The sequence below is a fragment of the Nelumbo nucifera genome, chromosome 3, assembly GCF_055504915.1.
Source record: "Nelumbo nucifera cultivar China Antique chromosome 3, China Antique-T2T, whole genome shotgun sequence".
NCBI lineage: Eukaryota > Viridiplantae > Streptophyta > Magnoliopsida > Proteales > Nelumbonaceae > Nelumbo > Nelumbo nucifera.
Genome location: NC_142651.1, coordinates 46,319,867 through 46,342,328, shown reverse-complemented (window position 1 = coordinate 46,342,328; position 22,462 = coordinate 46,319,867). Strand labels below are relative to the sequence as shown.

Sequence of the window (22,462 nt, the reverse complement as noted above, 5' to 3'; positions counted from 1 at the left end):
TTTTTAACATCAAACTGGTGTAGGGACCAACCAGTCAAAGGTAGCTGCTAGAGAAAGCAAGACCCTAACTGAAGTCATCTTAGCTACAGGAGCAAAGGTCTCAAGATAGTCAATGCCATACATTTGGGTGTAACCCTTGGCAACCAACCTAGTCTTATACCTCTCAACCGAGCCATCAGAGTGATATTTAATGGTAAACACCCATTTAGACCCCACTGGTTCCTTCCCTTCTGGCAACTCCACAATATCCCAGGTATGGTTCTTATATAATGCTTCAAGTTCAGCCATCGTAGCATCCCTCCATTCAGGTTGAGATAATGCTTCTGATACAGACCTGAGTATCACATGTGAAGAAACAGAAGCAAGAAAGGAGTAGTAAGAAGGAGAGAGAAGGCTGTAAGATAAATGTTTGGAGATGCAATGGGCTATACACTTCTGCTTGCCCTTGCGAAGAGCAATAGGAAGGTCAAGGTCAGGGACGGTCGAAGCTGGGCCAATAGAGGGTTGACCTGTTTCCTCCGGAACTATGGGAGTGGCAAGATGCTCTTCTGAAGGAGTGGAAACAACCTGCATATGTCTGAATCTCCGCCTTTGGTAACACCTTTGGAGAGTAGGAGCAGAAGCAAGAGGAGGATCAGGGGTGGGTCCAGTGGAAGAGGTGGACACCCCGTGATCAGACTCACAAGGGATGGGAAGAGGAACAACTGGAGACATAGCAAAGGGTTCATTAGATGTCTCCCCCTCAGGAGGAATACTAAAGAAAGGAGTCAACTCGACAAAGGTGACATCCCGAGATACAAAGCGGGTGCCACGAACTGGATCAAAACAACAATAACCCTTTTGTGTAGAGGCATATTTCAGAAACACACACTTATGAGCCTTAGGTTCAAATTTATGCCTTTGGTGACTATGAATATGCACATAACAAGTACTCCCAAATACACGGAGAGGGAGAGAAAAGAGATCCTCATCCGGGAAGAGAAGACTAAAGGGGGTTTTAAAGCCAAGGACCCTGGAGGGCATACGATTGATTAGGTAGGTAGCAGTATGAACAACATCTCCCCAAAACCTTACAGGAACATGGGATGCAAATAAAAGGGATCTGGCAACCTCAACCCCATGTTTGTTCTTTCTTTCCGCCACCCCGTTTTGTTGTGGAGTGTAGGAACAAGAACTTTGATGAATAATCCCAAAAGTATCAAGATAGGTGGAGAGGGTTTTCTCAAAATACTCCTTAGCATTGTCAGAGCGGAATATTTTGATACGGGTATTAAACTGGGTGAGGATAAGTTCATGAAATTTTTTCACAATAATTGGTACTTCATCCCGGGATTTCATGAGATAAATCCAAGTATAACGAGAATAATCATCAATAAAAAGGATAAAACACTTGTAGCCCCCCCATGGTTGGGATGTGATATGGCCCCCACACATCAGAGTGAACAATATGGAAGGGAGAAACAGATCTTTTATTACTTGTTGAATAGGAATGTCTACAATGCTTTGCTAACTCACATGACTCACAATGAAGACTAGATAAAGACACTCCTTTAAACATATCTGAGAACAGATGACTTAAAGCGGAAAAAGACAAATGACCAAACCGAAAATGACATAACAAAATTTTGTTAACAGACTCTGACACAACTGACTCTAAAGCAACTCCATTAGGTGGTCCCAAGCTTGATCTGGTGTGTCCAGCAGGTATATTCCGTTCGCCTCATGGCTACTCCCAATCGTCCTCTAAGACTGCAGGTCCTGAAAAACACAATGAGTGGGAAATAAGGTTATGCTGCAGTTCATGGACTTTGTTAAGCTACTAACAAATAAAAGGTTTTTGTTAAGCTTAGGAACATGGAGAATTGAAAATAAGAACATGGTGTCAGAGGTCTTTATATCTCCTTTAACAGAGATGGGGGCAAGTGACCCATCGGCAAGGGATATTTTCTCTTTCCTAGAGAGGAGATGATATGAACAAAAAAGGTTAGATAGGCTGGTCATATGGTCTGATGCACTGAAATCTATAATCTAAGGGAGTTTATGATTACCTGAAACTAAAGCATGATTAGCTGAGGCATATGTACCCGAGTGAGCAAAAGCTGATGAAGAGGATGTACTGTTGGAAGGGTGGGCTGAAGAAACTGTAGCTTCCAGGTGATTTAGGAGCCTCCCATACTTCTCAAAGTCTAACTTCATTGCAGCCAACTGCTCAATGGTTGATGTTTTCTCACTCTCCTTACTTCCCCCTTCAGGTACTGCAGCAGCATTAGCAGTTTTGAGTTTTTCCGCTTGACTGCCCTTCTTAGGATTGTTCTTAAACCTCTCAGGGAGTAGTCCATGATGAAGTTTCCAGTAGGTGTCCTTGGTATGCCGTGGTTTCTTGCAATATTCACACACATGCTCCCCCTTTTTAGTAGGCCCCTTAGATTTCATTCTCGCATGTGCAAAGTGTTCTATAGGTGGACTTTGCAACTGAACTTGTCGTCTACTTTCCTCACTACTTATCATGGCATATGCCTGTGATAGAGTAACTTCGTCTCTGGCCAAAATATTCTGTCTGATAATATCAAACTCAGGGTTGAGTCCAGTGAGAAACTCGAACACCCTATTTCTCTCCACCAACTTTCTGTACATTTCAGCATCCTTTTTACTCTCCCATACCACAGTTTCCATAACATCAATTTCCTGCCATAGGGATTTTAGTATAGAGTAGTAGATTGCTACACTCTTCTCCCCCTGTCTCAGGTTCTTCACATCACTTTTCAATTTGTACGCTCGGGCTGCATTCAGTTTCTGTGAATAAGTCTCAGTTACACTGTCCCATATCTCCTTAGCAGAAGACATCCAGAGATAGTGCTGGCTTATATGAGGTTGCATAGAGTTAACTAACCATCCTATAACGGTGTAGTTCTCTTGCATCCATCTCTCAAATTCAGGATCTGTCTCTTCGGGTTTCACCTTACTGCTTGTGAGATACCCGAGTTTTCCTCTACTACAAACATAAATTTTATAGACTGTGCCCAGGCAAGATAGTTCGTCCCATCTAGCTTAATCGTGGTAACACCAGTCAAAACAGAATCTACTGGAGCAGGTCCAGAAACCGACACCTACTTGAACTCACTTCCGTATGTCTCCATTAATCAAACGGAAATCAAAGAACTGAAATTTTAACTATGCAAACTTACTTGAAGTCAAACCAGAAATAGGGTGCTTGAAAAACTAGGGTTTTGCTCCGTCCAGCAGATGGGAGGAAGAGAGAAGATGGTGCCGCACCAACCAGACTGACCCAAACTCTTTCTAACCTGAACCGCCCTCCTTTAGCAGTCACAAGACACCTTCCAAGCACAGAGCGCCACACCCAAGCTTCACCTTTCCTGGTAACCTCGAAAATTTCTAGTTGGCTAGGGTTTCAGGCAGCAGCAAAACAACATCACTTCTTGGCAAAATTCGGCCAGAACTTAAATCTCCAAACCCTTCTACCAACTAGGCAAGTGATTCTCTATACTATAGAGAACCTATCTCTCCATATACTCTCTTGATTTTAGAGTGTACAGGAACGAAGAAAAAGAAGAAAGAAGAACTATACCCGCTCTGATACCAAGATGTGAATCAGTATTCTAATATCAGGTTTAAAATCAGTAATTAACAGTGCAAATCAGATCTGAATAATAGTGCAAGAGCTGTGTATGTCGAAGAGAAGAGGTAAGAGAAGAAGAAGTCGAATAATTCACCCTTCTCCTCTAACCCTATTTTATTAATCTCTAAAAAATAATGACGACAAGTATGCCCTTAAGTGGGCGGCCAACTTGGCAATTACATAAAGAAAATAAAACAAGAACAAATAACAGACCCATTAAGTGAGGCCCATCAACATAAAATAAAAGATAAAAGTAAAGGATATCACACAAGTAGCTGTTTGGGCCCATTCGGCCCAGTCTCTTTACAGTCTTCTAGCCAAATCATTAAAACTATAAAAAAGTATCCCGTATGAGAGTTCCCTCTCTTTAAGTGGGAGGGACAGGTGTCCTTCACCTAGGAGGAGGAGGTAGTTACATAACTACCCCACTCCCTATTTAAGCTCCTTAAAGGGAAGCTAGAGACACAGGGAGACTCTTCGGAGAAAATTTTCACAAGAGATTCTTAAGAAAAGCGAAGGTAAGGAGAGAAGAAAAGAGAAGTGCTCAAGGGAAGGCAAGGAAGGAAAAGTCTCACTAATACAGGTAGAAAAAGGAAAGTCCTCTCTGTGAATACTTCCTACTTATGTCTTTTGCTATGTATCCTTCTTTCTCTCTCTCTTTTATTTTTACTTTTGAGAAAGGAAATAGAGGGAAATAAACTATCTACAACCAGGTTCCTTTACTTGATTGATTATGGTCCCTCTTTCAAGACAAAGTTAGGGATGAAACCATCTACAGTTTAATTCTCGAAGGCTGATTATGGTTCCCTTTAAAGGAAAATGAATAGTAGAGGGAAATAAATCATCTACAACCAGTTGTCTCTACTTGGTTGATTATGGTCCCTCTTTCAAGACAAAGTTAGGGATTAAACCGTCTACAGTCTAATTCTCGAAGGCTGGTTATGGTTCCATTCAAATGAAAATGAAGAGCAGAGGGATGAAAACCATCTACAATCAAATATTCAGTTTGATTGACTACACTTCCCTTTTTGTATGCAAAAATCCAAGGATTAAGGCTGTCTACAATTAGAATTTCATTTGATTGACTACAACTTATTGGGAAGAAAGGAGTGAGGAGGAAATTTTCTTTGTATTAAAAAGAAAAGAGAAATGTATTGCTGTATAGTTTCTCAATTGTATTTTCTTATTCTTTCTTCTCATTATTGTACACTTGATGGAAAAGAAAAACAAATGAAAAGTTCTTTTTAAGTACCCTATGGTTCTTTTCTTTTGTTCTATGCATTCATTTCTCCAAGTCAGAATCAAAATGTGTTCTCTACTTTCTTGTGGAGATGTAGTTAAGGGGAACAATCCGTATGATTCCCTGAATGGGCCTTACCCAAAATAATAAAAACTCAATCACTTGATTGAGTGAATTATGTTGCATGAGAATTTATTAAAATTTTCACACCAACAGGTGTATTGTTATTTTCTTGGTTAATGTGGCACAGTGCAACTCCTCATATTGTTATTTGACTATCTCAAATATCAGTTATCTTTGTCCATGTTAATCATATTCACCACTGATACACGAGTTCTTTTTGTTAACTTATAGAAGTAGGGCTGCCTTATCAGGAAAAATATTCATTTCTTTTGGAGTGAAATACTGAATCACTGATCACCTTTTCTTTATATTCATGTCCTTCTAGATCTCATGATTCTGAAGTCTGGTTGATTAATATATTGGAAGAATTTGGTCTATATCATTTGCAGGTATACTCCACTTAATACAGGTGAATTGCTGGAAGAATTTTCAAAACAAGATGTTGATTCATGTGAGTATGATTTGATGTCTGATTCTGCTCAGTGGTCTTGATAATGCAGTTATTTTTCCTTATGAACCTCTTAGACACCCATATATTGCACACATGACTAAAAGCTGCAAGAGAAAATATACTAGCAAGAAAAGTAACTCTAAATCATCATAAACACATTTTGGAGAAAGTTTTTACTTTGAATTTCTCAAGTTTATTTGGTTGTATTGAATTCATATTTAGTTTCTTCATGTTCTTGCATACAAGTCCTGCAGAATTCTTGAATTTTACAAACCTAATCACAAGCTTTAATTTTGAATCCTTGATTGGCCGACCAACCCATTTATGCTGTCTAGATTGTGTTTATTTTTTTTCTTTTGGTTTATAACTCCCTTATAAATTCTCAAATCCATTCAAAATTTGTAGAATATTCACACTCTCTGATAAGACATTTTATTTTCATTATTTCTTGCCTTTTTCCTTTTCTTGAAATCCTAGTCTGTTCTAATAGTGAAACCCTGAAATTCTTCAATTCCATTCATTGGCCCTATAATACATTAACCTGTTTGTTGAATAACAAATTTAGTATTAGAGCAAACCTGATTCTTTTCTACGCCTCCACCGTGAGGGTTCAATAGGTCTAGTAATGTTGATGTTTCCGAAGCATTGGCGCAAGTAGAACACTTGACTAGTTAAATTTATTAATTCAGAAGCAGATTTAGAGTGAGTTCATACAACATCCCAGGGAGAGGCGCGAGCTGCAGCCCCTCCTTGAATCTTACAAGTAAACTAGGAAAGAAAAGCAAGAATCACAACTGAGCCCAATACAATTCTTCCCTATTTACCCCTTGCTTAGCTAACACATCTAACAAAGTATTTGCTGATCTCCCCACCCACTGTACAGTGACCAACATATTCCTTGTCAACCAACTAAATTTCTTCATTTCATTCTTGTAACGCCACATAGCCTCTTCAGGATTTTTCAACCAACCCACCACTACTTTGGAATCCCCCTTGATTGTTAGGTGTTGTACCTCCAGCTGGTTTGCAAATTGCACCCCTTGTACAACAGCTAAAAGTTCTGCCCTGATGGAGTCCCCAATTCCCAAGGGACCTGAGTAGAGCAACAAAATCTCTCCCTTCTCATTTCTCAAAGCACCCCCCATTCCGAATAATCTTGGATTACCCATGCTACTTCCATCAAAGTTCAACTTCAGTGAGCCTTCAGATGGAGGAGACCAGCTTGTAATTGATTTGTCCTTTAGAGATGAACACCTCGCTACTGCTGACCAATTTCTCCAAAGGTCATTAAAGGAGAATTGATGAAAGATTTCCAAGGTCTTCAGCCAAGGTATTGCCCTATTTAACACACAGTCTTTCAATTCTTGACTGTTCCTTTCCTTTTCTTGAAAAATTCTAATATTCCTTTCTTCCCAAAGAGTCCAAATCAAAGCATCACGAACACATCTCCACATAATTCTCCCTATTGTTGTAGGCCAATAAAAGGTAGAATGGTTGAAGAGCATGTGAACTTCTGCCGGTAGACTCCAACTACTCCCAAACAACGAAAGTAGCCAAGCCCAAAGGTTTGCAGAAAAGGGACAAGATATTAATAGGTGGTAGCAATCCTCACCGTGAGCTTTACAGAGGATACACCAATTAGGAGAAATACAAAGGAAATGTCTTCTCTTTTGTAGGTTATCTAGAGTGTTTACTTTCCCATGGAATACTTCCCAACAAAACGCCATAATTTTTTGGGGAACTGGCTTGCACCAAATTTCTTTTGACGGAAAGGGTTGGTGAGTAGAAAGTTGAGAGATGGACTTGAAGAAAGAAGCACAAGTGAAGGTTCCATTGGGTCTAGGAGTCCATACCCTCTTATCTGGCTTGGAGGGATCGAAACAAACCTGATTAAGACAACCAAGCAAGACAAAGAGATTCAATTTCATCATCCCTAAGTCCTCTACGAAACCCAAAATCCCAGGTAGGATCTAAGGGTATTCCCAAAGGTGAGACAAATTTTGAGACCACCTCTTTTTTGTACAAAGAAATAGAAAATAGCGATGGGAACAAATCCTTTAAAGGTGTGTCTCCTACCCAAATATCCTCCAAAAAATGAACAGTGTTGCCAGAACAAACTTCATACCTGATAAAATTGAGGAATTGAGGAAGGATGTTGTGAATGGCCTTCCAAGGTGCTGCTAGGTTAGCTTGTCTTGATACACCAGCATCCCATCCATTCTCTTACCTCCCATGAATGCTTCCCACCACCTCATGCCACAATCTCTCTCTTTCCAATGGCCATCGCCACAACCATTTCCATAACAGAGCTTGATTTTTTCTAGTTACCCTCCCAAGTCCCAAACCCCCCTCTTCTTTACTTCTGCACACAATTTCCCAATTAACCAAGTGATCCTTTTTTTCTTGTCCCGGCTCCCATAAGAAATCTCTCATCAACTTCTCTAGTTTCCTAGCTTCCCTAACTGGTACCCTAAATACAGACAAAAAATAGGTAGGTAAGTTAGCCAAGGTAGCTCTTATTAGGGTAATTCTCCCTCCTAAAGAGACATAATTCCTCTTCCATGAGGCTAATCTCTTCTCAAACTTTTCTATCACTGGGGTCCAAAATCTACTCTCCCTAGGATTTGCCCCTAAAGGAAGCCCTAAATATGACATAGGCCAAGCAGAGGTGGAACACTCAAGACACTCCGCAATAGCCTCGACCTCCCCTACCTCCAAATTTATACCCGCTATGCAGCTCTTTTCCAAATTTATTCTCAAATTAGAAATACTTTCAAATCCTTTGATTAGCTCGTTTAGGTTTGCTACCTTTTCACTAAAACCTCCTTCACAAAAGATCATTAGGTCATCTGCAAACTGAAGGTGGGTGACGGGGACTTGGTGTCTCCCTATTCTCCAACCCCTAATGGCATCTTCACTGTCAACCTTAGTAATGATCCTACTAATCACATCAGCTACTAAGGTAAAAAGGAAGGGTGAGAGTGGATCCCCTTGCCTGACACCCCTGCAAGCTGGAAAAAAGTCCCTCACCATACCATTTACCAAAATAGAGTAGTGACAAGTGCTAATACACCAAAAAATCCAACTACACCACTTGTCCCCAATTCCACAGTTTCACATAACCTCTAATAGAAACTCCCAGTCCACCAAATCATAGGCCTTTTCAAGATCCAATTTACAAATGAAACCTCTCTTCCTAGACCTTTTCATTTCCTCCACACACTCATTCGCAATTAAGATCTGATCTGTTATTTGTTGCCCTTGAATGAAAGCCCCCTAGGTTTCACTAATGATAGAAGGGAGGACTATTTTGATCCTCAACGAGAGCACTTTAGCTAGAATTTTATAGATGCTTGGCATCATTCTTCTTAGGTATCAAGGCCAAAAAGGTGGCATTAATTCCAGGGCTTATAATTTGATTGTCTGCAAATTCCTTAAAGACTTCAACTAAACCCTCTTTCAACACCTCCCAACAGTCTTGATAAAAACCCATTGTAAAGCCATCTGGACCTGGAGCCTTGGATCTATCCATTAGAAAGACAACATTCTTAATCTCTTCTTCCTCGAAATCCCTTTCCAGCCACCTTGCCGCTCCGCCATCAATTCTTGGCCATTCCACCCCTTCCACGACTGCTCTATCACTCAAAGGTCTTCTATAAATCGATTTGAAGTGGTCCACAAATTTTCTGACTATGTCATCCTGGTTGGTAATCACCTCCTCTCCTATCTCTAGCTTGGTCACAAGATTCTTTCATTGTCTCCCATTTGCCAAATCATGGAAAAATCTAGTGTTTCCATCGCCTTCCTTAATCCACTTGTGTCTAGATTTTTGTCTCCAACTGATTTCTTCCCTCATTACACCTTTTTCAATTGTCTCCTTAACACTCTGTCCTCCTCGGTCAACCCATTTTGAGATTCCTTTACATCCAAGTTTTCTATTCGAGAGATTAGGCACAATTTTTGCTCCTCATTTCTACCAAAATGATCTCTATTCCACTCTTTTATTTTGGCTTTCAACCTTTTTAATTTCTTATGAAACTTGATCCCCTTCCATCTTACCCCCCTCTCCTCCTCACCCCACCATTCCTTCACTTTTTTCACAAAATTTGGATGGGTGAGCCACATATTTTCGAATCTAAAAGGTTTGGGTCCTATAGGAAAAAACTCAGTACCTATCTGGATAGGACAGTGATCGGAGGTGACCCTTGGTAATGCTCTAGCAACCAAGTTTTCCAAACTATTCTCCCAGGCAAGGTTAAATAAGAACCTGTCCAACTTCGAACACAAAGGGGTTTCCTGAAGGTTGGACCAAGTGTAACTGGCTTGCAGCAGAGGTATTTCCTTCAGTTCACATTCTTTAATAAAACCATTAAATTTCCTCATGCTTGTTGTAATTACCTGTTAAGGATTACTGGTTTCATCAGAGAATCTAATGACATTAAAATTCCCGCCCAGGCACCAAGGGCCATCCCATAGCCCCTTGATTGCATATAGTTCCTCCCACATCTCATTCCTCTCTCTATAGGAATTAGGGCCATAAACATTGGTTAAGACCCATACACACCCATCCTCTACATTCTTACACTTAATGGAAAATGAGAATCTGCATCAATTCTTCCACTACTTCCATCACATCCTCCCTCCACAGTGTTACGATCCCCCCCGAAGCTCCCCAAGAAGGAGACGAGCTCCAACCTAAACCTCTAGACCTCCAAAAACTCCTCACCCATCTCCCATCTAATTCCAACATTTTGGATTCTTGTAACAGCACAATATCGGGTTTTTCCCTTCTGAGTAGGTCTTTGATCACCCTTCTCTTTCTTGCACTCCCTAACCCTCTTACATTCCAGCTAATAATTTTCATCGAGACAAAATAGCAAAAACTCATGAAAAGGCCATAATCTCCTCATTTTAGGTCCTTCCTTCTATCTCTTCTACCAATAAATTCTAAATCTCCCTCAGTGTCTGAGATTAGCCTTTCCACTTCAGATCTTTTTTTCTTTGTTCCTTTCCCCCCCCCCTTCCTAATACAACAATCATCCTCTTTCTTTTCTCCGTCCTTTCCAGCCAATGTCTGAGGAAGAATTTTACCCTGCTCACACTTATTTTGGCTACAACATCTCTCTAAGAATCCTTCCTTGTTTTTTAGTTCCTCCATCATTGTACAGATCAACTCCCAAATTCTGTCCGCCTCCCCCTTACTACTTCCTTCCATCACCCTCTCTCCTCCTTCCACTATCACTCTCTCTCTTGCATTGGAACCTCCTGGATGGGAAGTTGGAATATCTGTTACAGGCATAGCAGACAAGTCAGTACCTAAAAAAGAATTGACACCCATACCTGGTAGGACGGGGTAGGACTAGAATCACTGGAGTTGAGTTGTTGACAGGCGACAAATGGTTTTAAGGCCTTTCCCCGTTTTGGACAAAGTTGTGAAGTAGACATAGTGAAAGAATCACTTCCTGACGACCTACCCACTTGGATCCTTTCTCTGTGTTTCCGACATTGGAATACCCACATCCATCCTCACGGCTGATTCTTGTCCCCCTCCACCAACATCCTGTAATTCATTAGACTCAGGGTCAGCTCCCTCGACGAAGGGAAGAGGAGTTTTCACAGCTTTAGGACCATTTTTTTCGCCATTTCTAGTCTTCCTGCCACCTGCCACCTGCCTCTTCAATCTCTTCCTCTAAAAACAACAGCTTTGTATGCAAACTTTCTATTTCAAGTAAATCATTGTTGCTTTTCGGAGACAGACTTCCCAAACTTAAAGTTTCGTCTCTATCAGAATCGTCACTGCTGTTTTGTTCACTCAACCAATCTTCAAACCCTGTTCTGTTCAAATCACTAGGCTTCAGGTATCTCAGGTTGCGCCTATCTGGTGAGAGACGGTTCGCCAGGTTGGATGGGACCCACTGTAGAGAGCCTCGAGACTGAGAGTCTTGAGATTTTGCGCCTGAACTGTTTGACCGAAAGGAGGTATTTGGGGTAGAAGAAGATAGACGCTTAATTTCGTCTATTAGCTCATCCCTCCTCCCAGTCACGTGCTTACTTAAAGGGTCCCTTGGCCCATCTGTCTTGTAATGGGCCTTGGGCTCAAAACTTGTAATATAAGAATCCAGCTTTAAAGCCTTTACTTGAGTTGCCTTCTCCGGCCCACCAGAAAAGGGATCCACTCGATTGGGCCCATTTTCTAAGTCTTTTCCTCCCACGTGACCTCTTAACAAATCACACCCCCCTGTTTTAATGGTTGAACCAGCAACCCTCCCTGTCTGAGGTTGCTGGTTCAGCCCTTTCCCTTTAGACACTGGTATATTTTTGTCTATTTCCCCTGACACCACCTGCACAAAAGATCTGCCATTTGTCATAGCCTTTTCTTCTTTCTACAGGTTTGACCTTCCATCTGCCCCAAAGCTTTTTGGCTTCCCAGAATTTGTTGGCCCTTTTTAGTGAAACATTCCTTCCCATTTGAATTAACCAATCTCACAAGTCCACATAATGCTTCTTCGTCCTTCTCCCCTCCTACCATACGAGCCTCCTTCCACAGCCCTGCTTCAATGGAAGATGCTAGCCACACAGAGACAAAACTCCCCTCTGTTCATACCTCTACCTTTCGTGGAATGTCTTCTGGCTTCACACCACTTAGCAGGATTGCTACTGAATAAAGATCACCCCAGAAAGATCATTTCAAGATTCCTCCACACAATACTGCTATAGACTCTGCTACTTCTTGTTTCCACAGATGAAATGGAAAGCCTATTACACACACCACCACACCATCTTCGACAAATAAATCCTTGGAGTTGGATGTTGGATTCCATTTAAAAACTGTGAATGATCCGAAATCAGCCTGAACATTGATAGCTGATATTTCCAATTCATTCTCTACTGGATCTAGGAGGGCTTTACAGTTATCGAAGGGGGTTACTATGAAGACACTCTTCAGCTTCAACCTGGTTGCCAGTAAGTCAGCTACCCTCCTCCAATCATTAACCTTTTCCTTGGCTTGTATCACAAACTTACTATCCCACTCTTCTCTCTCTAGACCTCCCACCATTCTGCATTGGCCTTTTGTTTTTGCCATGACCACTGGCCCTTGTTCTACCCTGCTGTTGCTGAGATATGCCTTCTCCCTTATGGAGGCTTTTTTATCATTTGCTACTCTTTGAGCAAGCAGTCAACTTCCCCCCATCCTTGGTTCTGTTTTCCTGTTGGTAGACACACCAGTTGCCTTCGTCCCTTACCAAAAAATTCAGCCAAAGCTATGAAGAAGCCTTTTCTATTCCTCTTACATTCAACAACATATTTTCTCCCTTCTAACGTACTAAAATCCTGCCAGTTTATCTGCTTACCTTTTGAACAGGCTCCAGCTATGAACTCTCTTAGCCACTCGATCACTTCTAATCCTTCCAGCAATATTGTACCCTTTTTCGCTTCCCTTACCTTCAGTCTTACCTTCCCCTTGATTCTCATCTCTTCGAACAGGAAATTTTCTGCTTCTATCTTCAAGGATCTCCTCCACTGACCTGCCTGCATGAACACCATTTCTCTAATTGAATGCATCCTACTATTGCTACCCTAAATGACACAATAATCTTTTCAGTTTTAAATAATAAGGTTGATGAAAAAATGTATATACACACATACACAATCCAGGGTCTTGGGAGGCAGACTGAATATGGACTTAACCTTTGGCATTTTTTTTCCCACAAGTTGGATGCTCTCAGGGGAGTTTGTTTCTTTTAGAAAATTATAATAAAACTATTTCTGTAACATTCTATCTCTTCATGAATTTCAGTTATCTACTCATGCTATAGCTATAGCTTGGTAACTTTGTACCAACCATCTTGCAGTGCATTAACTAGTATAATCACTTCCAGGGGTGAAGTCCGAAGGGGTGGATTCTGTAGCAGAATTGGAAGCAGCCATATTAGAAAGCCTCAGTAGGTATGATCCATGGGTTGAATTTTGTTGTATCATTTTAAAAATGTAGGAAACTTGTAGACATTGCTTCATGCCTTTATGTTGCAGTCACGTCCGTGCTGTTGTTGCAACATTAGGAGGGAGGCATGGAGCTGCTGGAAGGGCTGATAAGTGGAGGCATCTTTATGCAGGGTTTACAGTGTGGTTGTCAAAATCTAAAGCTTCAGGCAAGTTTGTTTGTTTTGTTTCAATGTTCAACGTTATTTTTTTCATCACTTAAAACAGTTTTTACTATTTTTATTTCATGACCTTGTAAAACTTCCCCATTGATAAAAAGATGTTCTTATATCCCAGAGTGTATCTACGCTTCGATCTTTCTAAGGTCATATAGGTTCTGTTTGGTAGGAGTGCAAATGCATAACCAAAGTGAATTTGCACTCCGATTCAGTTTTGCAGGTGTTTGGTAAGAATGTGCTTTTATACTGAAAATGAAAGTACTTTTTTTCAACTGTTTTTGCATTCAAAATGGGATCAAAGTTTGCTTTGGAAAAATGGAAACAGACTTTGCACTCAAAGTTGGTCAATGCAAAAGAGGTTGGTTCCGGCCTTGAGATTCATGTTTGCACCCATCACAACCAAACAAGACACTGTAAATTTATCAGTGCACAACCGAACCAGGTTTTCATCTTTCTATTAAACACGTTTTTCATTCACGTCAGTGCATTCACTTTTTCCACTCTTATCAAACACAACATTATGTAATCCTGCTGCTTTATTAAAACTATTCTGAAATCAGAATATGGTATTGGTTGCTGTCTATGCAGGGGAGAGAAGAGAGGAGAAGAGTTTGGGAATGATTTGAATGGGAGAAAAGCTGTTCTTCCCTCCCAGTCGATTACTATAAATAGGATTGCATTAGATTATAAATATAAAAATGTCTAATATGCTCCTATTAAGTTGGGGGCAGATCTATAGAAAGATAAAACAGAACAAACTGACATGAACACCCATTTACATGTCACTTAACTTCCCCTCAAGCTGGAGAATATATCTCAACTTGTTATATATGTATTCCACCCTCATCCAACTTAAATTCTTAGACTAAGTTTGTTTGCAGTGTGGATTTCATTTGCACTGGTGTTAATGCATGGGAGTATAAAAGGGTTGAGTGTAAATTTTGCTTTAAATTTTTTTCAGATTTGCCTTTTGTCTTATTTGTTTTTGAGAAGCAAAATGAAGTTGTCTCTACTTTATATGAAAGAGAACGGAAGTAGGAGGAGGTTTATTTGTTTTGGAGAGAGGTATGATGCAAGATGATGTGGTCCCCACTTTATATGAGAGAGAATTGACATAGGAGGAGAAGAAAGTAAAAATTTTTTATCAGGTAGGAGTGCAAATCATAGTTACAGACAAACGGATGCAGAACTGAACTAGGTGCAAAATTCATATCTGGTTCAGAATTGTACTGCAAAAAAACAGCCTTAGTAAACAAATATTTCCACTGATTTTCAAATTTCACATGAACACTACATATAATTCCTTCAAGGGCTTTCTCTGTTACAAAGTGGTAATCAATTTCTCTTGTGCTTGGTTCTCTCATGGAGAATTTAACTGGAAGCTATATGGACAGCAGCTCGGTGATCATAATATAACTTCATAAGAGTAGTCAGTGTATCCAATTTCTTGAAGAAGATGCTTCAACTAAACCAACTCACACATGGTGTGAGCCATAGGCCATAGTTCCATATTCAGTCTTGACACTTTTTCTTGCAACAACCATATATCTTATACTTTCACATAACTAAATTTCCACCTAGCAAGGTGCAATGACAAGATGTAGGCCTTCTGTTAGAGATGGAGCCAGCCCAATCAGCATCTATATATCTGTCTACTTCCAATTTGTCACCTTCCCTATGTAACAATTCATGTCCCAGAGATCCTTTTAAATAGCATACAATTTTCATCAGTGCATCCTAGTGTGGAACCAAGGGTTCTGTATAAATTGTCTTACGACACTTCATAAAACACTCCAGTGGGTGGAGATTCAAATTCCCAAAAAATGCATGTATTGGAAACCTATGAACACCCAAAATTAGAATTCAAGTTTCTATAATTCTAAGGCACAATTAGGTTTTATTAAGAGGAGCAAAATATGTACAAGTACAATAACACTCCTCTTGGGCTGAAGAAAGAAAACAATATCATACCCTAGATGTACACTACTATGATACTCTTTTAAGTATGGAGCAATGTTTTAAAGCGCGGAGGCGTGACACAAGGTGTTCCACTACCTAGAGGCGTGAGGCGTAGTTCAGAACGCAAGAGGCGTAAGCCTCCCGAACACAAGGAGCCGTAAGCCTTCTTAAGAGGAGGGCGTTAGGAGGAGGATGAAGAGGAGGGGGGATCTCATTTTTTCTTAACTTTTATATTAAGAAGAATAAAGATGCATAACATTAGTTCAAAGGGGGGGGGGGTCTTGTTGAAGCGGAGCAAGATCCCCCTAACTCAAAAAAACAAATTGGGCTGCATCGAAAAGGGGGCGGGGGGTCTGGGGGAGTCGAAGGGGCAAGGGGCAAACCACTTTCTTTCTCCTTATCTTTTCTTCCCTTCCCTTTCCTTTCCTTTTCTCTTTTTTTCTTCTCTTTCTTTTTCTTTCCCTTCCCTTTCTTTTCTTTTCCTTTCCTTTCCTTTCCTTTTTTTTTCTTTTTTCTTTTTTCTTTTTTCTTTTTTCTTTTTTCTTTTTTCTTTTTCTTTTTCTGTCTTTTTATATCAGATGTGCATGAGGTGTACGCCTCTAGCACGCCTCATGAAAAAAGCGCAAGAGGTGTATGCCTCTTGCACCTGAGGCATACGCCTCAGAGGTGTCAACGCCTCAGGGCGTTTTGGGAGCGCCTCGCCTGGAGACGCGCCTCCAGGCGTACGCCTCCCACACCTTTTAAAACACTAGTATGGAGTATATGCAATCCCTCTTCTCACATGCCCCTGGGGCAGCAAGAAAAATTCCTAAACATGCCTCAAAATGTTAGGCAAATATAGGTCGTACACCTCTTAAATTAATTGAAATGGAGATTTTCGTCAAGATGGAGGCCTATGTTTTTTCACTTCTCTTTTACCACACTTAAATATTACAATTCACTTTCTATGTAAATATGATTAGCATACTGCTTTTAAATATTATAAAAGTTTCATTGAATTTGATGGTATGCTATGGTTGAAAGGCTAATTGTAAACGAAGGATGGCAACATATAACACTGCATGCTTTTCTCTGTATCCCTGTCTTTGAGAAATGAAAAGTTGTATTTCTTTTTCTTTATCTTTATCCTATCATTGTCTAGGAATTTTAGCTTTATGGAACTGGCATCTTGGAAGCTAGGAATGGCAATGGGGTAGGAGGCAGGGCTGAGTATTGCATGCCCTGTCCCCGACCCCGAACTAAAATACCCCGCCCTGTATCCCCATGGGGCTAGAAATCCCAATTCCATCCCCATCCCCATGGGGAATGGGGATCCCCGAATTTGCCTAGCCCTGCCCTGGCCATTCCTACTTGCAAATTTATTTATTTTTTATTTTTTTTGAAATCTATCTAGAACTATATTATATTATATTATGTAATTACATAATATAATATAATATAGTTCTAGATAGATTTCAAAAGGGGTGTTGTCAGGGAAGAGGATGTTTCAGAAGTTGGTGAAGATGAAGAGGAAGAGGAGGGAGTGGAACTGGATAGAGTTCGAAAAATTAAGCAAAAGGTGGATGGGGAAAAGGTGCTGGAAACTGGTCTCCAAGAGGGTAAGAAGTTGGGCTTATTGGCTTTAGGATGGGAAGAATACACCAGGAGCTTTTTGGGAGCTAGAGCTACAGTACTCGCTGAGTGCTGAAAGCCCTTGATATGTTTAGGGTTAGTTTAGAGTTTCCTGTTTGGGGGGATTTTTGGTCGGGTGGGCATTCTCGGTTTTGTTGACTGAGGATTGTGTTGCTTCAGAAGCAAGTTTTTTTTGGTTTATTTCTCTGAGTTTCTTAAGGGATATCCAACTGCCAGGAAGGTGTTACTTGTGTGGAACTGTGCAGGAGAATGGCTACATCTGTGCTTTGGTTGCTCTTTCTGAAAGCTTTTTTGGTATGTCTTTGGGCTGTTTCAGATCTAGTATGGTGAATCCTAGGTCTCCTGGAGACATTTTTTGCTTGTTGGCCTACACTGAAAGAAACTTTTTAGGCAAAGATGGTTTGGAAATGTGTTCCTTTTGTCATATGTTGGGAAGTGTGGAATGAAAGAAACAAAAGGGATCTCTGAAATCATATGTTGAAGAAGAGATGAGTTCACTATTTTATGCAGTGTTTAGAAAACTGGACTGGCTGGTTGGACTGGTTGAACCGTGATCCAGGACCTTGGCCGGTTCATTTCATATCCCAATAACTGCATTTGATCAAAAACTGGTGAAAACCGGCTGGCCGGATGGTTTAACTGGAAAACCAATGAACCGGTCCCAGTTTTGTGAACCGCCCGGGTCCTTAACAATTGAAATTTTAAAATGTATTTAGTAAGACCTGAACCCATGACCTCAAATTTCTATATATTACTCAATTACCATTAGGTAATTAAGAGACTTGAGCCCTAGTCATTTGGTTTAAAAATTAAGGAACTTGCCATCTATCTACTATATTTAAATATATCAGAAGTTATAAAATATATGATATATAGTATTTATATGACCCATAGTACATATCTATATGCCACGTCATCATGGTTCGACCCTGGTTGAACCTCTAACCCGTTCCCTTTTCCAGTTCTATGCCTGGCCCGGTTTTCTAAATTCTAAACATTGATTTTATGTGAGAAAAGGATAATAGTTTGGGTGCTTATAATACCAGAATTTGAAGGGATTTCAAAGGAGGCTCTAGTGTTGGTTTTATGGTCTTTTCTTGTAGTGGATTTCAAGCAGTTAATCTTGTATTTCTCTCTCTTCTTTGATGTCTACTCTTTTTGAGTTGTTTATAGAGTTTTAAGTTGTGGTGATTTCTCATCACCTTGGTTGATGTACTCTTCCTTTTATCAATAAATTTTTCTTTTTATTTATTACCAATATATATATATATATATATATATATTAGTATATTACATAATATAATATAGTTCTAGATATACATACATAACACACACACACACATAGGGGTGTCAAGTGGACTAGATTTGGTCCAATCCGATCCAGTCCAATATGAGCTCATTATAAATGGACCAGGTCCAATCCAATCCAGTGAACATTTTGGACTGGTCCAATTCAATGTCTGGACCGTCCAATCTGTTCAAATTTATTTTAATTTAGATTAATTCTAACCCAAACCCGGTCCATTGGCACCTATACCTTATCTTCTATCAATGGATCGGATATTGGCTGAATCCAACCCAATCTGATATAAATTCATCACGGATGGACCAGGTCCAATCCAATCCAATATATACTTTTGACCATTAAGTCTGGACTGGTCCAATTCAATACGTCTTGTTGGTCCGTCCAATCCATCCAAATTGATTTTTGTTTGGACGGGGTCCAATCCAAAACTGATCCATTGACACCCCTACACACAGACTTTTAGTCGGGCAGGTTTGGGGCTGGTGTCAGGGGTGGGGGTTGGGAAAATACCATCCCCGCCCAAAACCCGATCAGCAGTCAAAAAACCCACCATAACTGGGGCAAGGCAGGTCAGAGCCCTGACGAGGGTGGGTCAAATTGCTATCTCTACTTGCAGCAGTATTTAGGGATTTTTATTTCAGAATTTCCACTTCATACTTTGGTATGCATGGCAAGAATTGCCTCTGCATGATATCTCTTAAAAGTACACTGTCCTCGACCCTTTTCGAAGTCCCTCTAGCCTAATGATGCATTTCTTCGAGAAGTAGAGAAGCATGTGTGGTAATACACAATCTCCTTTGGGCAGGATAAATATTCTTCCACAATTGGTCAAATGAAGCCTTCTATTTATTAAAACCATAAGCTATGGCAGATGCACTGGTACTTGTTATCTATAGTCTCTCTTTGGCAGTTTGGCATACTATGGTTGCATAAACTTTATCTTCCCAACAATAATCTATAGACTGATGAAGTTTCTTCTCAGTAGGTTGGGTGACGGGGGTGCTTTTGGAAGGTTGTTTTCATAGCCTGAGCAACTTCTATGCAGGGGCAGGGGTGAGTCTTGTTTGACTGTCAGGCTGTTGTTCTTTGGTGTTTGTGTGTGTGTGTGTGTGTTTTGATTTTCTTTGGCTTTTCCCTGCTGGGTTTATCAATCTTTGGTTGGAGGTTTTTGCTATGCTTCTTTAATCTTTGGCTGGTTGCTGGTGTGGTGGGCCTTTTGTGGCCTTCCTCATACTTTTTCTGGGTTTCCATAAGGATCCAGTGGACTTGATGGTGTCACGTATCTTTGTAAACTCCTATTATAGAGGACATCAGGGTAGGGACTATTGAATGGCAGTCCAGTGTCTTACTAGCTACAACTATTACAAATGAAAATTATTAGTCTTATCTGATGAGTTCTGCTTTATTGCTTTCAACAATTTGTTAATGTAGATGAAGATTCTGCAAGGGAGGAGGCTCGGAGGAACATCCAAGAGGGAAGTCAGGGCTACTCAAATGCTGATGTGGTTGTCAAGCTTGGTGGATGGGATCCTGCTCTTGCTCAAACCGTAGCCCAGGCTTCCTTGAGTGCCCTTAAACAGTTAATCCTATCTGATAAAAAGCTTCCAGGTAAACAACCGCCTTCTGACGTACATCACTATCTAATTGTGTATATTTCAGCCATTCATAAAAAAAAAATTGTGTATATTTCAGTTCCACCATTTTTTGTTTATATTGAGTGAAAAAAATCCAAGTTATGATCAATTATTTTAACAAATTGTGTGTTCTACTCATGCTTGTCTCTGACTGGACTAAAATAAGTATCAAGAATTATTCAACTGGAAGAAATGGCTGAGCCTGCTCTTCCCTTAATGCATAGTTATATATTTCTTCATAAACATGTTTTTTCACAGCATAAGAGTAATGTAGTTTGATCTCCTGCTGACTTAAAGATCCCGCCTAGGAGGTAAAGTACTAATTTTCCTCAATTTGATAATCCTAATCATCTAAGCATTTGTGTGATGTTTGTGAATTTGATAAGCATTTGATAATCCTAACCATCAATTTGATAAGCATTTGATAATCCTTATGGGCTGTGAAGTTTGTGAATCCAAAATAGATACAGATTTATTGTATGGTTGGTAGATGGTTAGGATGACCTAGGGATGAGATTTCTGTTATGATCTTGGTAGAAGCTCACCAATTGATAGAGCTGTTCGTGGGCCGGAATTGGGGGATTTTGTCAAAATTCTAATGGGCCCGGCCCGAGAACAGGTCTACCAATTGAAACGGAAAAATGATCTTCATCCTGTATGTGTGTGTGAGAGAGAGAGGCTAACTCACCAGTTGCCAGTGCCACTAGCATGTGCTAATAATATTGTTTTTCAATTTTCAAATATCTGCTAATGTTTTCTATTACTTTAAAGGGAAGAAGAGTCTCTACATCAGATTAGGATGCCGAGGTGATTGGCCAAACATCAAACCTCCTGGTTGGGACCCATCAGCTGGAGCTAATCTATCCCCTGAGTAGTTTTGGAATGAGTACATGGATGGTGGACTGTTTCTACAAATTTAGGCAGTGCATCTCTGTAGACAAGCTCTTGGATCACATGGGCTATGGGCTCTTACTGCAAGTTCAGCGACCCGTCTCCAGAGACATATTGTCGGAACTACATGGTTGGTGGGCTCTTTCTGCAAAAAGCTTGGGTTCTTCCTATCTTTTGTACCATTATTGTGTGCATTGATGATACATCTTACAAACTCGTTGACATGTTGAGGATTTTGCTTTATTTAATTCTTATGTCCATGAGAAAGAAAAATATAGCTTGTTAACTGTTATCGATTGAAAACAGACCAGAAATAAAACCAATGTACGATATACTTGAAAGATACGAAAAAAGGAGAGAAAAAAAGTACTCAGAAATCAGCAGTTAGAGGAATTATTAGGAATCGACACCTAATAGTTTCTTGAAGGAATTGGAACCATCAAGAAAATTTTGTAGCAATACCAATCAAAGCAAAGCCAAAGGCAAAATTTTGCTTTTTAATCCATTATAAGTTTGAAAACGCTTTCTAATAAGGAAACAACTTACACTCCTTGACTAGACAAGGAGTGCATAGGGACCAACTATTTTGGGGGGATAGTTCGATTAGGGAACTAATTGTACGAATGTAAATTACAAATTGAAAATGGAGGTAGGCAAGATGGCCTACAATGGGGTGCATGGTACATATTACTTAAATGGTGCTGTTGTACAGAAATGACCAAGAGATCCTTCTTGTAGCTTTGTATATAACTCATTCTTTATTACGATTTAATAAAATTCTTGATTGTTACCGATTAAAATGGTGCTGTTGTACAGGTAGAAAACATGCAGTAATGCAGTAGGATTTATACATCATATGATTAAATACAAGTGTTGAAAAAAAAGTAATTTTGAGATAAATTCAGCCTTAATCCCGATTATTTAGGAGTTGGTTATATGAATATTTCTTGCCATTGTGCTCTATCGAGACATTTTTTCGAATTCTGATTAGCTGAACGCGATGTCTGCTCAGCGGGCTGTCACGTCCGTAATAAATTCATGGGCTCCACTGTAAAAGGTGTGGGTCCTATGTATCTTATTACTGGTGTAGAACATTATCATTGGTTCCACTGCCCGCTGCATAGCCATCGCCTTCAGCTAAACCTTGCTCCATTTTTTCTTTTTCTGCCAAATTGCAAGTTCTTAGATAATTTCATACTGAAGCCCACATTTTTTAAGGTCTCCCCTTTCTCTTTTAGAGCCTTCTAGAGGTGTAGCCCACTTTTGTGGGCGATCCATGTTGTAGCGGGCTATTCCTGCTCGAAATGAATCCCCCAAAAGGGGAGCTTGGCATGGCTGGAGACATAGCAGGCCCGTGCCTTGCTAGGGTGGCCCAGCAATGAGTTTTTGACCTTTTTTTTTGTTTTTTTTGCTAAGTTAAAAACGACATA

The 22,462-nt window shown here is 40.1% G+C and overlaps 1 protein-coding gene across 2 annotated transcripts in view; it reads left to right on the top strand.

Moving 5' to 3' along the window:
- The window catches only part of SKL2 (shikimate kinase like 2), a 31,561-nt gene extending 10,197 nt beyond the window's left edge, over positions 1 to 21,364 (top strand). The window contains exons 4-9 of one of the 2 annotated variants that reach the window (XR_016084681.1): positions 5,390 to 5,451; positions 13,332 to 13,398; positions 13,483 to 13,601; positions 19,493 to 19,560; positions 19,939 to 20,115; positions 20,913 to 21,364. Coding sequence is in view for 1 of the 2 variants with exons in the window: in XM_010278521.3 (XP_010276823.1) it covers positions 5,390 to 5,451; positions 13,332 to 13,398; positions 13,483 to 13,601; positions 19,939 to 20,115; positions 20,913 to 21,016 (529 nt within the window). In the remaining variant the exon portion in view is untranslated. The remainder of the gene's footprint in view (positions 1 to 5,389; positions 5,452 to 13,331; positions 13,399 to 13,482; positions 13,602 to 19,492; positions 19,561 to 19,938; positions 20,116 to 20,912) is intronic. The other variant, XM_010278521.3, reaches the window with a different exon arrangement.
- The last annotated feature ends 1,098 nt before the right edge of the window (positions 21,365 to 22,462 follow it).